Genomic DNA, 22,177 nt, shown 5'->3' with positions numbered 1-22,177 from the left:
TGTTCAGCAGCCTTTCAAAATGGCATTCTGATGCTTTTTATTCAGCTATGTTTACAATACGAAGCATCCGTATTTTGTTGCTGCATGTTAAAAAAAAACAAAAAAAAACAAAAAAAAAAACAACAGCAGCAGCAGGAGCAGCAAGAAAACCCAACAACAATTCATATCTGTGAATAAGCAATCTTTAACTTCCCAAAAGCTTAAAATGATGCATTTGAAGTTCCAGGCAGGGTTCTTGCCTCCCCTGTTGCATCTGTAAAGGTCAGAGGAATATCTAGCATCTATGAGACGTTCTGATGCATGGCTCTTTTTTCTCTCTCTCTTATTATTCTAGGCTTCACAGAGGAGGAAAGGCCAACCTTGTCATTGGAAAAGGAGATACACGAACAAATGTATTCAGGTGAGACCAAATAAAGCTGGTTGAAGTTGGCTGACGACTGAAACCTGATCCCCTGTTGGTATTTATCTGAATGATGAAAAATATGTTGTTTGACTGATGTTTGTGGTGGTTTGTTGATATTTTATATGATAATATTTTGTTCTTTTTCATAAAATTTATGATCTGGCCATTTAGCTTCTAAGGGATCTATTAGAACATTCACGCTTTAAACCAATTAAGATCAGATTAAAACAATCTTTTGCTTGTTTTTGCATTGTAACGTGAATTTAGCCACCAGTTGCTATGAACAGCTTTACAGGGTTGAAACCTATTCTTGCAATTTTGAGATGGTTCACATTCCAGGTTTGTCACTCATTCATCACAAGGTTGATTAAGACAAGTAAGATCAGTGAATACTGCTTAGGCCACAGAAAAAAGCTCGTCTATAATACAATAAAACACACAAATGAGTTCTGAATTTATATTTATTTACACTTAATAAATCTGCACTTGTACAGAAAAGCATAATTTTGATATCAGTGTGGTTTGATATAAGATACAGATTATTAAAATGTTCAAGTTGGTGTAATTGGCTTCATTTCAGGTCAAATGAAATAACTTTCTTTATAAGCAATTTGCTATAATGTAGGTGAAATTACCTTTTTTTTCTTTGCTGCCTGTCATTTCCTCCTCTGTTCTAAATTTATGGTCTGTCAAATTAAGATCACTTGTACCACAATAAATCTTGAAAATAATGATTTTGACTTATGCTTGCTCCAAATGCACATGTTGAACTTTTAACAAAAAGGCCAAGACAACGTTAACTGAAAGTTAAAAGGGTATTTGTTTCAAAGAACAGTGCGTCTAACAAGCAGGAGAGCTATAAAAGACAGAATAAAACTTGTCAAGATGACAATTCTCATAAGGATGCAAGTTATTTTTTCGGAGAGCAGAGGACTGAATAATAAGATGACAGTGCCTTAAAGGCTGAAGAACATGGATATGAGGTGTGATTGAAGGAATAAAAGAAAAAAAAAGGTTAGAAAAGCCACACTTGTCACAGTAATGACAGTTGCAATATGTCATTTACAGCAGTGCTTTCTTTAAAGAACAAAAAAAATATTCAATAGACTACCTGAGTTACATCTTGAATTTAAATAAAAAGGCTTTGTCTTTACTTTGTAAAGCTTTCTTGTACATGTTTTGAATGACATTAAGCAAAATCACTCTTCTTGCTTCCATTCTTTTGTTTTATATATTAGCTCAGACCATATATATGTTGAGTGTGTTTACACTGTTTTAATAAGGGCAAACATTTTGCACCTGTACTGTACCAAGTTATATATATTCTCAATTTCCTGTTTTTTTTGTGTTTGGTTTTTTTTTCTGGGTGATTGTGAAGAATAACTGGAAGAGCAAATTTTTGCAGCTCACTGTGACATCCTAGTAAAATGGGTCTTTCACATTTTTTATTCTAAATTTAATCACTTCTGTCATTCTTTTTAGGAAGTGTGAAAGTAGCCCCATGGCTAGAATAGATTTAGATAAATACAGGGCAAGAAACGCACGTCAACAGAAATCAGCCAAGGCCTGGCAAAGTTACGCAGCATCAGGCTGATGGAAGAACTGACATGCTGGAGATGTGTCTCAGCAACTAATATCCTTTTTCATCTGTGGTGGTTCCGTTCAAATGTTTAGAGATGATGGAAAGCAATTTGCAAAATGCTAAGAACGTTGGAGGTCAGTCTATTTCTATTCAATCTGAATGTTTTCAAGTGACTCTGCTTCTATTGGAGACCACTGGAAACTGGTGAAGATGCATACTGAGATCAAAACACTCTCCCTCTTGGTTAATGTAGTCTTGCTCTATTCACCCCCTGCATACTGAAACACATTGGCAACCATATAAATTGAGGTAGGTTGCTGCTATGCCTGACTTGCCCCACACCACACCAGACAGGTGAACATTATCATCAATCCTCATTTGCTATATCCGTTAACGCTATCATTGAACCATGATGTTAATTATGGAATACGCATCTAAAGCCAATTTCCCCTGATCAACAATTAACCCTAGATTGCTACTCCTAGTGTGTTTGCATGTGTCAATCAAATCATATGTATGTGGCATATGAGAGAAAAATATGCTTTGACTTTAAAGAGTGAGTTGACGTTGATCTCAACGTTTGACGTAATTCGATCAAATCAAACTGCAGAAATCATTTTTAGGAAAATCTTCAAGACGTATTGTCCATGGCCACAAATTTTCTTTCTAACTCAGGATCATTGAAGTACTGTCTAAGAGAAGGCAAGTTATTTAGAAAATACTAATAAAAGTAAAATTAAAAAATAGTTTATAATGACATTGCTGCTGTGATGCATTTGCAATACCTCAATGTCATGAAAAATGTTTTAGTTGCGAGCAAATTTAAGTGTATCTACTTAGGAAAGACAACACAAGCTGATCACTTTGCTAATCATTCAGTCCTAATGAAAGAGAGTGCCTGGAATGACAAGGTACATTAAGAAAGCAACAAATAGAAATTAGTAAATTTGTTTTCAACACTTTCATTTATGAAGAACCTCATCACAGGCTTCACATTCACTGTCTGTAATAAAAAGATGGATACAGTCCCCAGATTTAGCTTGTAAATATGCTCGTGCTCTTTTAGTTTGAGCTTCCATTCAACAAGGATTAAGCTTTCACATGAAACAAATAACAGAATAGGACACCACCACACTAGGTATCTGGAAAAAACCTAATTATTACAGACATTATTGTAAACAAATTCTGCTTTCTAAGATCCATATTTATGGATGTGACTCCCTTAGCTGTCATGTCTGGGCTGGTAAACTTGCCAGATAAAATATACAGGACACTAATTCACAGCTAAATACTATTATTTGCCAGTGGACAGGACTGTCCATCCTGATGAAACATTCTCGATGAGTAAAACCAACCTGCACACTGCAAATAATTTCCCCTGCCCATTCATTAAATAAATTGTATCTTTAGGCATTATATCAGATTTTCAGATATATGCTTTTAGGTTAAAGTTCATTGTTACCACAGTATTTAATTACTCTTAGATGGTTTGGGAGATGCTTTTGGGATCATGAAATTTTAGTTTGCATCAGTCTACCACTTCCAGAACATTTGGGAAATGATGATAGGAAACAAGTCAAATACCAAATCTCTTTCTTCATTTGCCTTTTTGCCTTTTACTGAAACTTGCAATAGACAGGAGCAACAATATTGACAGATGTGTCAAAACAATAGTGTTACCCTAGTAAAATATTACTATAAGTTGCATCATACCTCATCAAAGTGTACCATCTCAGTGTCTTTGTCCATGCTTTTGCCTGCTAAGTCACATTTCCCTCAGGCACTTTCAGATCGTGTTGCGTTGAATATCGCTAACAGTGGGGCTAGAAGTCTACATAATATAGACTTTAAAGATTTTATGCTATGTTGCCACCTCTAATCCTGACATATTACTGTTTTCAGTCTTTAAAATATTCAAACAATTGTTAAAGGAAGTATGTTTTTTGCTTAATTAACTTTATTTTGAATAACTGTTTCATTGATGCTTTTTTTTTTATTGTCAAACGTCAAGTACCTTTCCAAAATGACAACCTTCAAACAAGTATAACTTATTCTTCTGACATAATATCCTTATCTTAAGTGTTGTGTTTTACTAATCAAAATAATTAAGTTGCACAGGCTTAAAATCTAAGTGAGTTTCCTTAATCTAAAATCTGTGTTTTCCTTAGTGAATTGAGTTAATAAAAAAGGAAACATTTAAATATTAGAATTAATTGAATTTGACCATAAGTTACATTATATTGTCATGTTAACATACAATGTAACATACATGTTGTAGATATTGAGGGTAAAAGCACACCCAGATATCACACAGCCTGTTTCCCTCATGCTCTCTGAGGAGACCAACACTTCTGGAGGGCACTGAATTTGCCTTCCGGCAGGAAGTGTTAGTCCTAAACGCCTCCACCTCACTTGATCAAGTTTCTACTTCGCCACTTGTCAGTCACATTGATGAGCTATCATCTCTGATGCAGCAGACACCCTGAGGTTTCTGGCATCTGCAAAGCTCATAGCAGACACTGAAGTAGCAAGTAATTATTCTGTGCTCATTTCTTCGCTGGCAATCAACAGCATTCCATAACTGCTGGTGCATGTGTTTACTTTATTATGTTTTTCAGACCTTTGCTTATTACCTTGAGTTGACTGTGCTTGACTGTTTGGCCCTCACTCCTTAACACATGCTTTCAGCTTTTCTTCATGTCAACACAGTTCAGCATTCTGTAGATAATGATTTATATTAGATAAAGTCTTTGACCTCAGTGAGCAAATATTTTTTTTTTTTTTTTTAGATTCAATTATTTTTTTTGGTAAACTCTTTGGTGAGAAATTTCTGGTAATTTTTTCTGTTAGGTCTCACCAAGTGACTGCTAGTGATGGGGCCTAGCACCTTCTGTGATCCCAGAGGAACAAATGGGTACTGACAATTGATCGGTGTATTGTTAGGAGTTTCATGTGTTTGGCTGAACCTTTAGACTGAACAATCATCCAGGCACCTTTTGTTGATGTGGATTTATGTTCTGTTAAAAAAAAAACAAAAAAACAAACATAATAGTTGCAGTATAAACTTGCATAAATAAATAGATAAATTCATTAGTCGTGGCCCTATTATAGCACAACATATAGAAGTGTAATGTGGGAACCAAGTGCATCTAACAAAACATTTCATAAGGGGAACCTCTAGATATTACTTACCACATTGTAAAGGTTCATTCTATGGATACTTTATTCCTTTTTATTTTTTTAATTTTCTCTTGATTTGGATATGTGCAACTATTGATTTGTGTAGATTATTTCACAATACGGTCAACTGTGCCTCAGGTATGACTGGTATTAAATTCCCTGTTCTTGAATTAAGTAACTTTTCTTTTTTTTTACAAGTTGAATAGATACTTCTGGAATGACTTTGGTGAAATCGACTGATTGATTGGATTAGATTGGACTGGACTGGACCAGAGTGGTTTGGACTGGAATTGATTGAGTTGGCTACTATGCAATTAGAGCTGAATTGAACTTATTTACTTTCTGTGTAAAGGGTTCTGGGGTCCTGCCATGAATTAATGCTAAAGGAAAATATTATTTGAATTGATCACAGTAGAGGAGTTGCTACATGTGTTTGAAAAATTAGAGCAGAGGTGAATTCTTTTGATGTCCCCTGATTGGTCGTCATCATAATTGTGATTTTATTGGTGCTTGTGTTTTTATTTTGATGGATAATTCACATTTTTTTTCTTGGATGGCAAATCCTTCTCATTCCCTTGAGAGAACAGTGCATGATTAAAATTGATGCAGCAGAAGAAGTGATGCTGCGTTTTAATTATATGCATTCTGTGTGCTTGTCAAAACCATGTGTTCAGGGCTTGTCAGTTTCCATAGGATTTTATACAATCCTCATTTCTTGATTCAAGCAGAACTGATAGTAATCAAAACCTACTGACGTTAACTCAAGTCGACATCACACAAAACAATTTATCATATTTTTCAAGGATCCTTATGGAGCCACAAAAGGCTTTGGCTCTATTTTTCATTGAGAAAGACCTAACCCTCAGAGACGTCAAAACAGACTTTAAAGTGTAAAATCGAAGAGTTTTGATACAAATGATTCAAGAAGTATACAACTGGTATACTGTTGTACGTTTTTGTTATTAGCTTACTGTGAAAATGTGCATTTTCATCTTTGCATTATTGCAAATCTCACTTCAAAATCATCTCTGTTCTAGGTGCTGCAGTAACCAACATTAGAGTACAGTTGAAACCAGAAGTTTACATACACTGCATTAAAAGAAACATACATAGAAATATTTTTTTTCCACTGTCTGACATTACCTCAAACCAAACTTCTCTTCCTTTACTTTATTTAGAACCACCAAAATTATTTATATTTTATAAATGCGAGAAAACATACCAAGAACATTTTCAAGAGATTTGTTTGTAACATTCATAAAATTCAGAAGTTTACATACAGCATGATTATTGTCTCTAAACAATAAGTATGACCACCGATGATGGCGGTTAAACAGTTTTCCTGTAATGGTAAGTTGTTTCTTTAGCACATTGAGCAGCGCATACATGAGTCTGATTTGCAGCACTAAGACATTTCTCCTGGCTCTGATTGGTCGTTTCTGACTGGAAGCGGTGCATTTCTGCAGTTGGCACTTGGACCACAGGGAGGAGGATTAATCACATAATCTGACTTCCTTCAGATTATCTGTCTCATGATATGCTGTCAGAATATAGCAATAGCTTTAAGAAATAATTTAAAAAAATAAACATTGTTTGTAAAAGTTACATACTGAAACTTTTAGATGGCAAAAATCATCTTTGAAAGCTGACTTGACTTTCTGCTCAGATCTGTTTTTTTTCTTCTTCTATTTTCCAAATTGAGAAGAACCTTTAGAACCTTACTTCAATAAAATCCCTCAAAGTATTTTAGAAACTTGAACAAAGAGATACTGCACACTAATTGAAGAGCATCACTCCACCTGAAGTAAAAAAAAAATCTGTGAACATACTGAGAAATGAGGAAGGCTGACTTCAAAAATGATCTTGCTCTGCATCAACATATAAAAATGAAAAATGGTTCTTAGTCAAGAAGATTGAATAAATTATCAAGGTCTAGAGGCATGTTAGGGCAAAATAGTATGAAGAATTAAGAGAAACTGATTTTCTCTTAGATCACAGCATGTGGCACTTGAAGTTTGCAGATGATGTGGGATGCAACAATTTTATGCATCAATGAATATTTCATAGAGTGGTGGGCGGCTATCCCAGGCCTAAGTAATCTACTGAAATGTTAGGTCAAGGTTAGACTGTTTAATCTAATCACTGCCTGTCAACAGTGAATTGATGCTATTCTGACATAACCTTTTCTATGATGTACAGAAATGACATGCATACTGGGATTTAAAGTTAAGACATCACGCAGGGCATGTGGATTGTGTTCTTAAATTTGAAAGTGTTAACCAGAGAAGTCTCTTCAGGCCACATTTGATTTTATTTACAGAGAGTTCTTGTTAATTTTTTTTTCTTCTTTGAAACATTTTAAATGCCACTTTGGAAAAGTAAACAGACAGTGTCTGTGCTGTTGGACACTTTTTTAGACATTTGCATAAATAAGTTCCAAAAGAAAAGAAAACTGTGTTATTGAACTTGTCTGGAGTTTGCCCTGCCTCTTGCCCTTCCTGCAAGAATAGGCAGATATTGACAATGAATGGATGAATTTCTGGGTTATGTCTTTGCATGACTGTGACATTGTCTTGTTCTATAATCAGCACCAAAGGTCACCTGGCCTGCACTCACAGATGAGCTAAATTATATCATTGAGATTAGTTTTTGTAATTTGGAAAAAAATAAATAAAACTTTTTCTTTGATTTTGTTGCTATATTATCTGCTCAACTGTTTAAGACAACTTAATATCTTATATTTTAGTATTTTTAATATTTCCTTCATGTGGATATTTCTTAAGCATATTTAATCAGACATGTGGGAGATAATATTTCCAAGATTGCAGTATCTAAAACTGCAGTGTTTTAGATACTGTTGGTTTGGTTGCTGTGTTTGGTTTACTGGTACAAACACATTCTTTGATGAAAATGAGCAAAATAGATCAATAGATCAATAAACGGACGGTCATCTCTATGAGATATGATACATTCGACTGGTGGCATCCATTTTGAACTGTGTAAGACAATGGGGGGGGGAACACAGATTGCTTTGTGAAATAAAGACTAAGAACAAGAAAGTAAGCGAAAACGCTCATAGATCTGAAAAACAGAGCTTTGCCTCCTCTTAACAGGTAATTGTGCATATTTATCTTAAACATCCATGAATTATAAATATCTGATTAATTATTCATCCACCTGCTTGATGCACTAATGTTAACAAAGTGACCTTATTCTTCATTTTCTTACAGTACAGGTGCTGGTCATAAAATTAGAATATTGTGATAAAGTTCATTATTTTCCATAATGTCATGATAAAAATTAAATTGTCATATATTTTAGATTCATTGCACACCAACTGAAATATTTCAGGTCTTTTATTGTTTTAATTTTGATGATTTTGGCAAACAGCTCATGAAAACCCAAAATCCCTGTCTCAAAAAATTAGAATATTATGAAAAGGTTCTCTGAACGAGCAATAAAAATAATCATCTGAATCAACAAAGTAACTCTAAACACCTGAAAAAGATTCCTGAGGCCTTTAAAAACTCCCAGCCTGGTTCATTACTCAAAACCGCAATCATGGGTCAGACTGCTGACCTGACTGCTGTCCAGAAGGCCATCACTGACATCCTCAAGCAAGAGGGTGAGAAACGGAAAGAAATTTCTGAACGAATCGGCTGTTTGCAGAGTGTTATATCAAGGCACCTCAGTGGGAAGTCAGTAGGAAGGAAAAAGTGTGGCAGAAAACGCTGCACAACGAGAAGAGGTGACCGGACCCTGAGGAAGATTGTGGAGAAGGGCCAATTCCAGACCAAATTAAATTTTCATCTCCATAAAACTTTTCAGCAGATGGAAGCATGAAGTGCTCCAAAACCTTCTGATAGCTGCTGCATTGATCCTGCCCTTGATAAAACCCAGTGGACCAACACCAGCAGCTGACATGGCACCCAGACCATCACTGACTGTGGGTACTTGACACTGGACTTCTGGCATTTTGGCATTTCCTTCTCCCCAGTCTTCCTCCAGAGTCTGGCACTTTGATTTCCGAATGACATGCAAAGTTTGCTTTCATCCGAAAAAAGTACTTTGGACCACTGAACAACAGTGGTCCAAAGTGCTGCTTCTCTGTAGCCCAGGTCAGGCGCTTCTGTCGCTGTTTCTGGTTCAAAAGTGGCTTGACCTTTGACCTGGGGAATGCGGCACCTGTAGCCCATTTCCTGCACACGCCTGTGCACAGTGGCTCTGGATGTTTCTACTCCAGACTCAGTCCACTGCTTCCCCCAAGGTCTGGAATCGGCCCTTCTCCACAATCTTCCTCAGGGTCCGGTCACCTCTTCTCGTTGTGCAGCGTTTTCTGCCACACTTTTTCCTTCCTACTGACTTCCCACTGAGGTGCCTTGATATAACACTCTGCAAACAGCCGATTCGTTCAGAAATTTCTTTCCGTTTCTCACCCTCTTGCTTGAGGATGTCAGTGATGGCCTTCTGGACAGCAGTCAGGTCAGCAGTCTGACCCATGATTGCGGTTTTGAGTAACGAACCAGGCTGGGAGTTTTTAAAGGCCTCAGGAATCTTTTTCAGGTGTTTAGAGTTACTTTGTTGATTCAGATGATTATTTTTATTGCTCGTTCAGAGAACCTTTTCATAATATTCTAATTTTTTGAGACAGGGATTTTGGGTTTTCATGAGCTGTTTGCCAAAATCATCAAAATTAAAACAATAAAAGACCTGAAATATTTCAGTTGGTGTGCAATGAATCTAAAATATATGACAATTTAATTTTTATCATGACATTATGGAAAATAATGAACTTTATCACAATATTCTAATTTTATGACCAGCACCTGTATACATTACGTCTCAGTCATGACATTGCACACCGCTCTGTCTGAAGTTTGCTTTGATTTAAAACTATAAATTTAAACCCATACATATGAGGTATTTATAAGCACAGTCACAACCCTCTAATGCACGTGTTACACACACAATATTTTCTTTTTCTCTTTTCTCTTGTTTTTTAGCTGCTTTTAATTTTTTTTTCCTTTAGGCAAAGATTAGGTTGAAAGAAAATAATTTATTCTTTGTTCTTTTCTACTTAAAATAACTTCATTTAATCATGCACTCATTAAACTGAACAGCACAATGCTATGCAATCAGTAGGAAGTCTTTGCTCTTGAGTAGTTCCTCTATCTATAGATTCTGATTGATTGCTCTGTCTATACTGAGGCTTGAGTAGTTTTGTTATAAAATCCTAACTGAAAACAAAACTCATAGATCATTAATTGACTGAAACAAATTAATGATCGAATAATTATCACTTTTTGGAAGCATAAAGCCTGGATGATAAAGGCACTCTTTTCCCCTGCTGTTCTCTGAGTGTGAGTCATGATGAACCCTGTTCTGACTCCTCGTGGGGAGCTATCGATCCACCGACAGGATCACCTTCTGGCCATTCTCTCAAGGCCTCATTAGCAAGGGTTTAATAGAGCTAATACAATGTTAAGCAGGGGAAGCTAATGGTGAATGGGGGGGAATACGTTTATTCCTTGACTTTCTTGCCGCACTAACAATTCCTTATCCTGAATAAATAGATAAATCAAGAGAAGCCCATATTTGGAGCTTGAATAGCTGCGATTCCACACAAAAATTGAGAAGGCAAAATACAATCAGTAAACTTCACAATCAAATAGATCTACTAGATTTCAGAGAGATGCAGATTTCAAGTAAGGAGTTTGAGACAATACAGGACAATACTGTAATTAGTAAAATACATGTTATCATTTTTTCTGTAGATTTTGCTTCTGCTCTGTCTAATTTACTGACACTATCAGCTAAATGAGTAGTGATTTTCACAGAATTTCAAAGCGTTGGTTAGTTGACCAAGTATATCAAAGAAACAAAAATTTGTCTCGTAATTGCAAATCAGAAAATTATGAAATGTTCTGGGAAAACAAATTGAGAAAAAAATGAACTGAATCCCCAGACTGGACAGACAAATACGGGGTCCGTATTATTTAATTAGATTAAATAAAAATTATATACATATACAATCATGCTACTTCAAACAACTGAAGTCAGAAAGTGGTTTTTATAGTTTCCAAACCCAAACGACTGCCAAAGACAAAGACTTCAACTTGCCATTATAAGCAAAGGTTCTCCAGGCTGTCAAGAAACATTTTAAAAAAATAAAATAAAATAAAATCCCTGAACTCCTTCAAGTGTAATGAGCAACACGTAAAATAAATCACAGATTTTTTTTTTTTTTTTTACTTTTAGCAACTGATCCCCCAAAACAATATTACTCTTATACAAACTGAAAGATGTTAGAGCATTTATCCCAAACCAACCATAATATCATGTCAAAGGGAAAGAAATTAGACACCAGTCAAATGTTAGAGGTTTTTTAAGGCTTAGTCTATTTTAAGTTATCCAGAGGCCGTGTTGAACTCGCTGGGGTTGAAAGCCTCTGGGATCATCAAGCACTAGAGACTTAACTTTTAATTAATCAAATTAGAATTTCAGACATTTCTTTGGGAGTAATGGAGCTGTGAGTCTTGGTACAAAGACGAATAAGACAGTTTGGACTACTACCAGGAAAAAAAAAACGCTACTAACAACTCTGATGGCATGGGTTGGCATGCTCTTAATTATGGAGCTTTCAATAAGGTATCTTCCCTATAGGAATGTCTTTTTGTGCACTTATTCAAAAGGCACATCAGTGGAAGAATAGACAGTTGGATTAGTTCGCCTGCAATCCTGTCTTCAAAAGAAAATATGCAAAAAAAATGTTATGACAAGTGTCATAAAAACTGTGCTGTCACTTTTGTCAACTTTAGATGAGTTTGCTGTTAGAATAGGAACATTTAACAATGTCATAATTTCATCCTCTTTTCAGTGCTAGAAAGAAGTGTCTTGGAAAGGATGTTTGAACATTGCCATGTTGCAGAAGCTTTTGGCAATAAGTTTTCTCTAGAATTTCTTTGTAGTTTGTAAATGTCGGAGAGACTGCAAAACATTGATAAAACAACATGCAGGTTTCCTAATTCGTTCAGTTAGGTTAGAGTACAGTGAACTGGAGCTTTCTGATTATTTAATTAACTTTCAAGTTCAACTTAATTAAAAATAAGTCCATCTGTCAAAAAAAAAAAAAACCTTGCTAAGAAACATAACCTTTAGAATGAATTGAATGTCAAATCAATGTGATGCTGCTCACAGCACTTTCAGTATAATTTCATTCAAATATATTCATATGTTTATTAAAATTATTTTCAAGTGTCTTTTTATGATTAAAATAAATTTTCTTTGCTCAAAGAGTAAAACAAAAACAAATCAAAACAAAATTATGTCTTTATTTAGAACATAATTGGCTAAATTAAATGACTCCAAGGAGAAAATAAACCATACAAAATACTTTTCTGAGACTTTTCATAATGAATGCTAAACACTGTTTTGAGTGATTGTCAGACTTCACAATGCACAGCAGGCAAACACATAATTATCTTTTAATCTTATGAAAGGATGATCTGCAATAAAAAGAATTGTGTGAAACAATTTAAGTTTGTATTTAACATTAAGCCACACATCGAGTGCTGATCACTAATGCTACAAATATAAGTTTTATGCAGAATCTTTTCTTTCTGATGGGCACGCATTTTTAAGTTTCTCTACTGAGATAGACATCTTGTGATGTAACGGCTTGTCATGTTTATAGAAGGGTAGTTATCTATGGATTTTAAAATATATCAACTAAATTCCAAAAAAAAAAAAAAAATTACATTTGTATTCAACAGCAGTCAATGTGTCTTTCAAACCACACTTCACTCCAATTACAGCCACAAGTCTTCTGTGGTTTGTTTCTATCAGCTTTGCACGTCTAGAGACAAAAAGGCCTTTGCATTATTTATTGTAAAAAAAAAAAAAAGCTCAACCTTATCAGATTGAATCTCGTGTGTGTGTGTGCGTGTGTGGGGGTGTGTGTGTGTGTGTGTGTGTGTGTGTGCATGTGTGCGTGTGTGAACAATAATTTAAGTCTTACCTTACCCAACATTATCAATTGGTCTAGACTTTGACTGGACCAAACGGACACTTGATTATGCAATGATCTAAGCCATTGCATTGTATTTCGGGGTGTATGTTTACGGTTGCCTTAGTAGTTATATGTTGATCACTGATCTCTACCCTAATAACTTTTGTGACGATAAACAACGGCTTCTGTCTTTTCAGCACAAAGGACAGTGCTTCCCCATGGGCTTTACTGCAGAATCAAGGTAAAACAAATCCAGGTGGCCGATCTATGATTTGTGTCCTAAGGGGTATAAGGTAGTATGTCCTTCCTACAGACTAGCCCAAGAAACCAACTATTTATTTTGTTTGGTCATCAATATTTAATAATTTAACAGATTGCTTAAATTTTCCACAGTTTTGTACTTGAATTCCAACAACACAAGTAGTGCAGAAACACGTCATTTAAACATGTAAATGAACTCCCAGACCACACTGTAGAACTCTCTATTTAGTTTTGCAAATGTCTAATGCTTATCCCACCATATGAATAATCCTGGTGATTTAGGCATTTTTAGGTCCAATCCATGAGAGATTGGTGGTGTGTGGACAGGCCGTTGGTACAATCTCATTTTTGTGTGTTTTCTAAACTGCTCTAGTTTTCAAGGCAGCATTGTTTTTTGGATGCAACTTTGATGAAGGTGGTTTGACCTAATTTACCTTCACTGACCACATGTGTCTTGGCAGCATGGGTCAGAATAATACTCATTTAATTTTTAATTCAATAATTGTTTGTGACATACATGCAATTCTGGTGTTGAATTATATGGAATCAAATACAAACAGTTCCTTTTAGAACAATTTGTTCCAGTTTAATTTCTCACAATTTTGACACATTGCAACCACAACTTCAATGTATCTTCCTGGAGACTTTATGAGAAAGTCTAACACAAACAGTGGATGTCTGAAGAAAAAAAAAGTCATGTGTGTTCTATTATTATTTTATAGATATAAATTCAAAAAGTACAGCATGCATATGTATTGAGCCACTTTCACTCTAATACTATTACAGAGACAATTTCATTAAAAAATGTCCTAATAAGTAACAAGTAACAATTACAAGTATATATTAAGTAACAATTATAATTTTATAAGACTGGAACGACCACTGTTAGTATTAACCTGAAAAGGGAAAGAGCAGGGCACAGCTCAAAAGACATGGTCTTAAACTTAGACTTAAAGAGACAGGCTGGGCAAGGAGAGATTTAATCGAAGAAGTAGCCAGGAGGCCTGTAGTAACCCTGGAGGGATGTACAGACTTGATGGGAAAGATTATCACAAGTACAACATGTAGCTGTCCACCCCACAATTCTGATCTTCATGGAAGAATGGAAGAAGAAAGTCACTGTTGAAAGAAGGCCATATAAAGTTCAGTTTGGCACAAGCTATGTAGGGGACACACCAAAAAGGTGAAAGAAAATGCTGCTGTGAGATGAGACCAAAATATCGTAGACAGTGACCTGCATACAAAAGGCAATATAGTAGAAATCAAATAGTGCAATTCAGTCTGAATACAAAACCTGCATTTTGAAACACTAAGGTGGCAACATCTTGCTTTGACGATGCTTTTATTGTCATAAATGTAAATGGCTAACGGCCTTTACTTTTATAGTGTTTATCAAATCCAGAGGCCCCAAAGCATTTCACACTACATTTCAATGATACAATGTGGTAAGCTACTGGATTACAGCCACAGCTGCCCTCTACTCTTAGCTGTCTCTAAGGTTGCCCAGACAGTCTGATAAAGAAAAGGACTGCCACGCACCAGTGTCACTAGGCCCTCTGCCCACCATCAGGAGGCAAAACGGGTGACATATCTTTCCCTTGGGCACAAAAACAGAGGCAGGCGGAGCGGGAATTCGAACCAGCAACCAACCAGTTATGGGATGAACTCCTACTACCATCGCCCCAGGCTAAGCTGAAAGCTGGCCAGGTGCATGAGACTAAATGCAAGGCAACCGAAATCCTGTTAGAAGATGCAAAAGAGAACAATCTCAAACATACTGTACTGAGAGAAATGGTTTTCTTTTTTTTTTGACACATAAATGTTTCAGATCATAAGACACATTTTCATTTCACACAAACTTAACCTGAGTGAATATGAAAAGAGTTGAGTATGAGTTTGATTTCACTAGCCACATCCCAGGTGATAGCCCACATGAGCTAAACTATCACATCAAATGCTTGTAAAGTTCATTGAAGTTTGTCGTTGTAAGGTGTTAAAATTTAAGGGGTATGACTGCATTCACAATGTAGTCATACAGCATGTCATGTCACATTGAAACAATTTTCAGGCAGAATAAAACACCAGTTTTGAAAATTACAATTTTCTTTTATGCCATACAGCATCCAGTATCTAGACTGCATTCCTTATTCTGTATAAACAATCCTGCAGTGTGTTTTTATGGCTTTGGAAGTCATAGTGCTGGCTTGGACAACTTTAAAATGCCATGTAGAAATGCAATGAGCTGTTATTCATGTTGGTGAGCTGTGAAGGGAAAATCTGGCAAGTAGAGCTGCATTTCGCAGAGGAAATTAATAGACACAAGATATTGAGGGAATTATAGTACTGTGATTCCTTAAGAGGTAATATCACATTTTACACCAGCTAAGTCTGATAGATATGAGACTTCTTAGTTTGTGAATTTATAACGACACTCTTCACACTGTAGAACTTTTTTTGCTATATAAAATAGTTTTATCTCTGTTTTGAAAATCTGGACATTAGGGATTTTTCTATCGCATCAATTTTCTTGTAAATAAAATGTGCAAAAGCATCATGACAACTTCCTTTTCCTGTGCACAGCCTTTTGCAGTGGATTTTGTCACGGGTTGTCAGATATGTCATATGACATATCAGATTGTTTTATTTATCAACCACAGTTATTTTCCTTTTACTTCAAAATTGTATAATAATTTGTGTTTTGTTAAATAAAATCCAAATAAAACACACATAGCATATGCTAATAAAATAAGAAAAGTTGAGCATTATGTATACTTTTACAATGCCCTGTGCATGCTTAGTGCATGTTGATGTGCTACTGAGATACTGTAAAAACTCAGCAAACTAAAGTGAAAGTTGGCCTTGATTTGGTCAATAGTTTTCCCAAATTTTAAATGTTTGAGATCAGTGTTAAGGGAGGTAAAGATCGCAGAGTGTGTGGAAAAACAAAACAAAACACAAAAAAAAAAAAAAAAAAATGGTATTGTTTTGGACTCGGATCTAAATTCTAACAATCACATAATGTCTGTCGATAAATAAACTTACTATCATATAAAAAATTTTGTCACAGGTTTTCCATTGAAAAAAATCATACACAAAAAAAGGGGGCCATATTTTTATTTTCAGCAACTTGCTAAAGTCTTTATATCCCTCTGTAAAAACATGATCTGGCATCTAAAATGCTGCTACCAGAGTCTCAACCAAGAGCAAGAAAACGGATCATATCACATTACTGCACTTGCTGTCTATTTGTGAATAAGTGATTTGTTTCTTATTATACAATGCTTTTGAGCATTCACTGTAAGTGAAACCAAAAATATTTTAGATATTTATTTTTGCCTTTTATTTTTAATTTCCTCTTAAGGACTTTGGATTGCATCGTTTATGAATGATATTAAATCAATTAACTTGCTTTTTCTTCTACAGTCAAGGTCCATCCACGTAGCCAACACTGTGCTGAAAGCAGTACATTTTAATTATTTATATATATATATATATATATATATATATATATATATATATATATATAAAGTTTTCTTATTGGCAAATAAACATTAATAATGCTCTGTTTTGTGTTTTTACAAATAGAATAATGGTTTTTGTTAATTGCTGGTTATTTTTAAAATAATCTGTTCAGCATAGAACAACCCATGTTTTACAAATCTGTTTAGGATTTTTACTAAAGATGAGCAAATGTGGCACATAGTCTTAAAAAAAAAAAAATTGAAGATGACCTTTACAGACCTGGAGACAGACACTCACATGCATCTACTATATTGCTTACATGACTGAAGAGTGTGAGACACCATTGCATACCCTGCCAGGAAATGCAGGCAAGCAAGATAAATGACATTTGAGGTTCAAATAAAATTTATTTATTTATTTATTTATTTATTTATTACAAGCACGAACGGTGTCCCAAACCATGTCGCCCAGGATGAAGAGCCATATTTCTCCTCCACCAAACCCCCCAGAACAACTTTCACTTTAATTTCTTTTAATAACAGAAAAAGCGAGCTAATTTTTGCCTGCGTCAATGGCGAGATGGTAAAGGGTTAAAATCCCCAGAAAATAAGCAAACTGCACGTATGCGTGCGTGTAAGCGCGTGTGTGTAGGTGTGTGAATTTAATTAAATTAAATCACCCAGCACTAAGTTTCATTAGAAGACACGGAGCAGTGAGCAGGGGTTGTGCGAGCCACTGGACTTGGTAACATCGAAACGGAACAACTTGCGTGTCTGTTCAGCGTGCCCTTCCACCCCGCCCCGCAGCCACCCCGACATGTGTTTCACCTCTAAGGTGCAGCAGTGTGCATGGCCAGGGATGCATAAAGCGAGAGCACTGTGATCACCCCTGGATGGGAGCTGCACAAGTCGAGCCACTCCACTCCGCGTTTTGCCCTGCCCTTGTGCGCTCTGCTCGCTGTGCAGCGCGCGTCTCCGATGCATTTTGCCTCCCTCTCGCTGTCATAAAGACAGGACAGCTGTGCAAGAGAGAAGTTGTTGGCAAACCGAGCACCAGCAGGTTGCATCTTTACCGGGATCCTCTCGCCTTCACGGAGTAGTCTGGACTTCTTTTCTCTTTACCAAGGGGAGATGAGGCGGACGCATCAGTACATAAAGTGAGGAGTTATCTGATTTTCAATTCAGCATCTGATCATCGTGCTCGTTTTCAAAAAAAAAAAAAAAAAAAAAATCTTCCAATAAAGCCTTTGGATTTCTTTTATTTCAACGGAGCTCGTTTTTTTTTTTTCTTTTTTTTTGGATAATTTTTTTTATATATATATATTTTTCCCAAGGATTTCACTGATGTGTGCGATGTGGAGACTGCAGGTCGCCTTATGTACTCTGTCGGTGCTGTCCCTGTCATCTGCTGGAGAAAGCAAAGCGCGGAGCTGTAGCGAGGTTAGACAAGCTTATAGCGCTAAAGGATTCAGCCTCCTCCATGCACCTCATCAGGAAATATCAGGTAGGCGACACTGACACATCATCCGTGCGTTTGGCCCACAACAACCACGTGCCATGTCAATCCCCCCCTCCCAGACCCACTCCCAGAGTGGGTAAAAAGAAGACACTTCTCTCGTTCAGTTTCTTAAAACGTCAAACTCAGCGGTGGTTCGATATTCTGCTACGATGCAAAGACTTGAAGTGATTTTCTTCTGAATTATAATGTTGAAAATATTAAAATAAACAATCTGCAGATAAAAGGTTTGTTTTATCTGCAAACGGCTGACGAAGAGCCGTGCGTCTTCCTCACACATGCCGCGTATTTAAACTGCTATCCCTCTTTCAGTCAAACAGACGAGTAGGAGTTTATTGTCGGGGTGTCCCGTTTGCGTTTGACTGAAGCGAATGACGCTGCGAGGTGTTACAAATCAATTCTCGTCTTATGGATGAGCTATAGCGGTGCCGTACAGTCGAGGATTTCCTTGCTGTTTAAAAAAAAAAAAATAAATAAAAATCATTATCCGCTCAGTTTTCTGACCAGTCAGTGATAAATCACGGCAGCCTGAATTCCATTGATTTTCTGCCAGGCTGGCGTTTAAAAAATGGATTTAGCATCTAGAAAAGACCCGAGGTGATCAGAAGATTTAGGATTGTTTCTTCCCCACTGAAAAATTAATTACGCAGACAAATCAGCCGAAGCAACTGAGAGATTTGTTTTACTTTTGTGTAAGAAACCTACCATACCAAACAGTAATCAAAAGACAGAGAAGCCTGCAGACATTTTAAACTTTTACAGCATTTTGTCAATAACTAGTTCTCATTTCCATAAAGCATTCTTTCAGTTTACCTAACAGCAATACTCAGCTATTGCATTTACCCAGATTGTACTCCTTTTTTATTTATTTTTTTTATTGGGTTGCTCCGGTGAAAACAGTAAAAGACTAACTTTCTTTTTCGGGAAGTGGCAGCATACCTGTTGCTCACATTCAACAGAACACCATAGAGCTTCTAGTGTTGGATTTGGCTTAAGAGTTTATAATATTTACCAGTAGGGGGCTGTATGCCCTCAACATGAATGACTTTTTGTTTTTCTTCTGTTGAGTTCTTTTTTTCCTTTTGATATTCCTAAAGGCTCTTCAGCTCAGCTTTTAATTCATGCTCTGTGGTGTGGCAGAGATGTGGATTTTATTATCTCCTCCATGGTTATAATCACATTTATGGTCAAAGCAAGAAAATACATTGTCCAGTAAACACACTCACGGTCCGTGAGAGGAAATTGAAGGGAAGTAGAGGGACCTGAATCTAATCCTTCCATTGCCGCTCACAGGGAAAATAGAGATACAGTGCTGGTAATTGGCAGCGCCAGACAGTAATAATCATGGAGTTTTTCTTATTCTTTCTCGGAGTGGCTGGACTATGACGAGAATCTGGTTTCTTTGCACACTCTGGCTGTGTTAATTATGAGGATTATTAATACTTCCATGTCTCAGGAGTCAAAATAAATGTGCTGTTCATAAACAACAGAAAAATATTAAATGTTTGGGTTCATGCTATTCTTGCTCCAGCACTTCATTAGAATTTGTATTTCTACTCCAGGAGCGAGTACCTTATCAGCACCACAACACCGAAATACAATCATCAATGTGATGAGGTTATTTAATGTGTAGACTTTTGGATAATGTAGGGGGGAAACAACTATTTTCTCTTTGGCTTTACTTTCTTGAAATCTTTTTTTCATCATTTGTGTTTGACATCTTAAAAGTCTCCATAAATAATTAAATAATGGCTTTCGCTCAACTCCCCATTGCAAAGTGATTGCTGCCAGATTTCCACAGATGTCGGGAACGTAAAAAGCATTACTTTGCATGCTATTTTACACAACTGTAATGCTGATGCCAAGCATTTTATCCCTTGGCGAATATCTGGGATGTATTTGAAAAATTAATTCAGTCATCTTTGATTTCCTTGATGCGTTCTGATACAAAACTTGGACTTTGCGCAGATGGTATTGTTTAGTTTGACAGCCCTTAAAGGAGTGAAATTCATCGGGTGGTTCCAGGATTTGACCTCATAATGTTCTGTGAGCGGTTCCCACACAGAACCTGGACATTTATCTCAGGAAGAATTTCAGAAGACGCCAGACACTTCTTATTTCTTGTACGCAATTGTGACGCGCTTGGTCGTTTCGATATCTGATTATGCAAACCTTTGAGTATTATTTTATCTTGCCTGACATTCCCCATCTGCTTGAAATTTCAGTACTTGGGTCTGTTGACTACTTTGAAGCTCAAGATGCATGAAGAGGCTGCAACCAAATTCTTTCTTGTGTTTTCTGTGTTGGAGATGGACTTTGTCCATTTACATTGCTGCTTTCAAACAATCTTTACATAAATACAGGTTATGATTGGACCTAACCAAGAAGATTTCCATTATTTCACATTAGGTAGACTAACACACGTATTCAGCAGTCTTCACTATATTATTTGCAGCCATGCCTCTGCTGTTTCTAAAGATACGAAACACATGGGTCTTTGGCTTCTCTTTGCATATGGTTTTAATTTCACCAGCCCAGCTTCTTTGTTGAGCAAGAAATACAAATAGCCTTGGATTTGTTTTAAAATATCAAAGTGAGTGGAAGTCTTTAATCCATTGCTAACTGGAAGTATTTCTCTAGTAATTTAACTTTTCTATTTGGACTAAGACAATTCTTAAAAGAAGTGCGTCACTCTCACAGCTACTGTCAAAAAAATGTTACAAGGTAAGACCCATGGAGTGAGTTAACCAGCTCTAACAAAGGATCAGAGCAGCAATTTCACATCAGTCAGCCCGCTGCAGAGTTCAGTAACTTACCGTCTGTTGGTTAGTGATGGAGAAGAGTCTGGCAGAGGTCAGCCACTTTATTGACGGTGCAGCGGTGGTCAGAGGTGCCTGAATGGCGGAGTAACCGCTTCTCCCATGGTTAAAAGTGGAGACGACTCCTGTTTATGTCTGCTTGACTTTTTTGAGTTTTTGGTTATTGTAATTTCTTCTTCTTTAATCTAATACACTAAAATTAAAATATTAGGACACAACTTTAAATTTCAGATTCACCGTCTACAAACAAACAACAAAGCTAGTTCAGTCAGATTTATTCCGTGCGCAAATGTGCAAAATCCTTTGAGGGAAAACGACTGCAAACATTACGGGTGAATAGTTTGAACAAACTTTTGTGCACATCTAGAACTTTTTTCCAAATTTTGTTTAGAATTATTAAATGGCCATGGAGAGAAAACCAAAAATAAACTGAATCCAAATAATCTTTTTAGTTTTATAACAGTAATGTATTTTTAATGACCTAGAATCGAACAAATTATAGTAGAAAACTTTTCAGAGTATCTATACAGACTGTGGCTGCAGGCACGCTGCGTCTGCTGCAATGAAGCTGACTCTCAAACTCCCTATTACTATTTTGAGGCTTATGAATGAGGTTTGTATTGGGGGGAAAAAAAAAAAGGAAAACTGACAATAGATCCAGTTTTATTCACATAGGGAACTAAGTAATTATCTTCCCTGTTTTCGACTTTGCTTCTTCATTTTCTAACACCCTCAGGTAACTTATGGTGGTGTCTCTATCAGCTGAAATCCTAATGCGTACTTTAGCTTTTTTTTTTTTTACTGACTACAGATAGTGACATCCCAGTAACTTTAGTTTTAGGTTTTCAGACTGCCGAAGCTCTCTGAAAGAAATCTGAATGATGACTCCAAAGAACTAGACATAAAGCAGCTCTGCTGAAATACAGCGTTGTATGTGGGAAGATTAA

At 36.3% G+C, this 22,177-nt stretch overlaps 1 protein-coding gene across 4 annotated transcripts in view; it reads left to right on the top strand.

Moving 5' to 3' along the window:
* The window catches only part of gpc6a (glypican 6a), a 189,995-nt gene that overhangs the window by 21,345 nt on the left and 146,473 nt on the right, over window positions 1–22,177 (top strand). For 3 of the 4 annotated variants that reach the window (XM_088004242.1, XM_088004241.1, XM_088004243.1), the window contains exon 3: window positions 335–400. In XM_088004242.1, coding sequence (XP_087860368.1) covers window positions 391–400 — 10 coding nt within the window. In that variant the 5' untranslated portion in view covers window positions 335–390. Of the gene's footprint in view, window positions 1–334; window positions 401–17,514; window positions 18,400–22,177 lie in introns of those variants that run through there. The other variant, XM_088004244.1, reaches the window with a different exon arrangement.

This window comes from Poecilia mexicana, unplaced genomic scaffold (genome assembly GCF_051168715.1).
Source record: "Poecilia mexicana isolate PSO_F unplaced genomic scaffold, ASM5116871v1 scaffold_3, whole genome shotgun sequence".
Taxonomy (NCBI): domain Eukaryota; kingdom Metazoa; phylum Chordata; class Actinopteri; order Cyprinodontiformes; family Poeciliidae; genus Poecilia; species Poecilia mexicana.
This window is presented reverse-complemented; position numbering and strand designations above follow the sequence as displayed.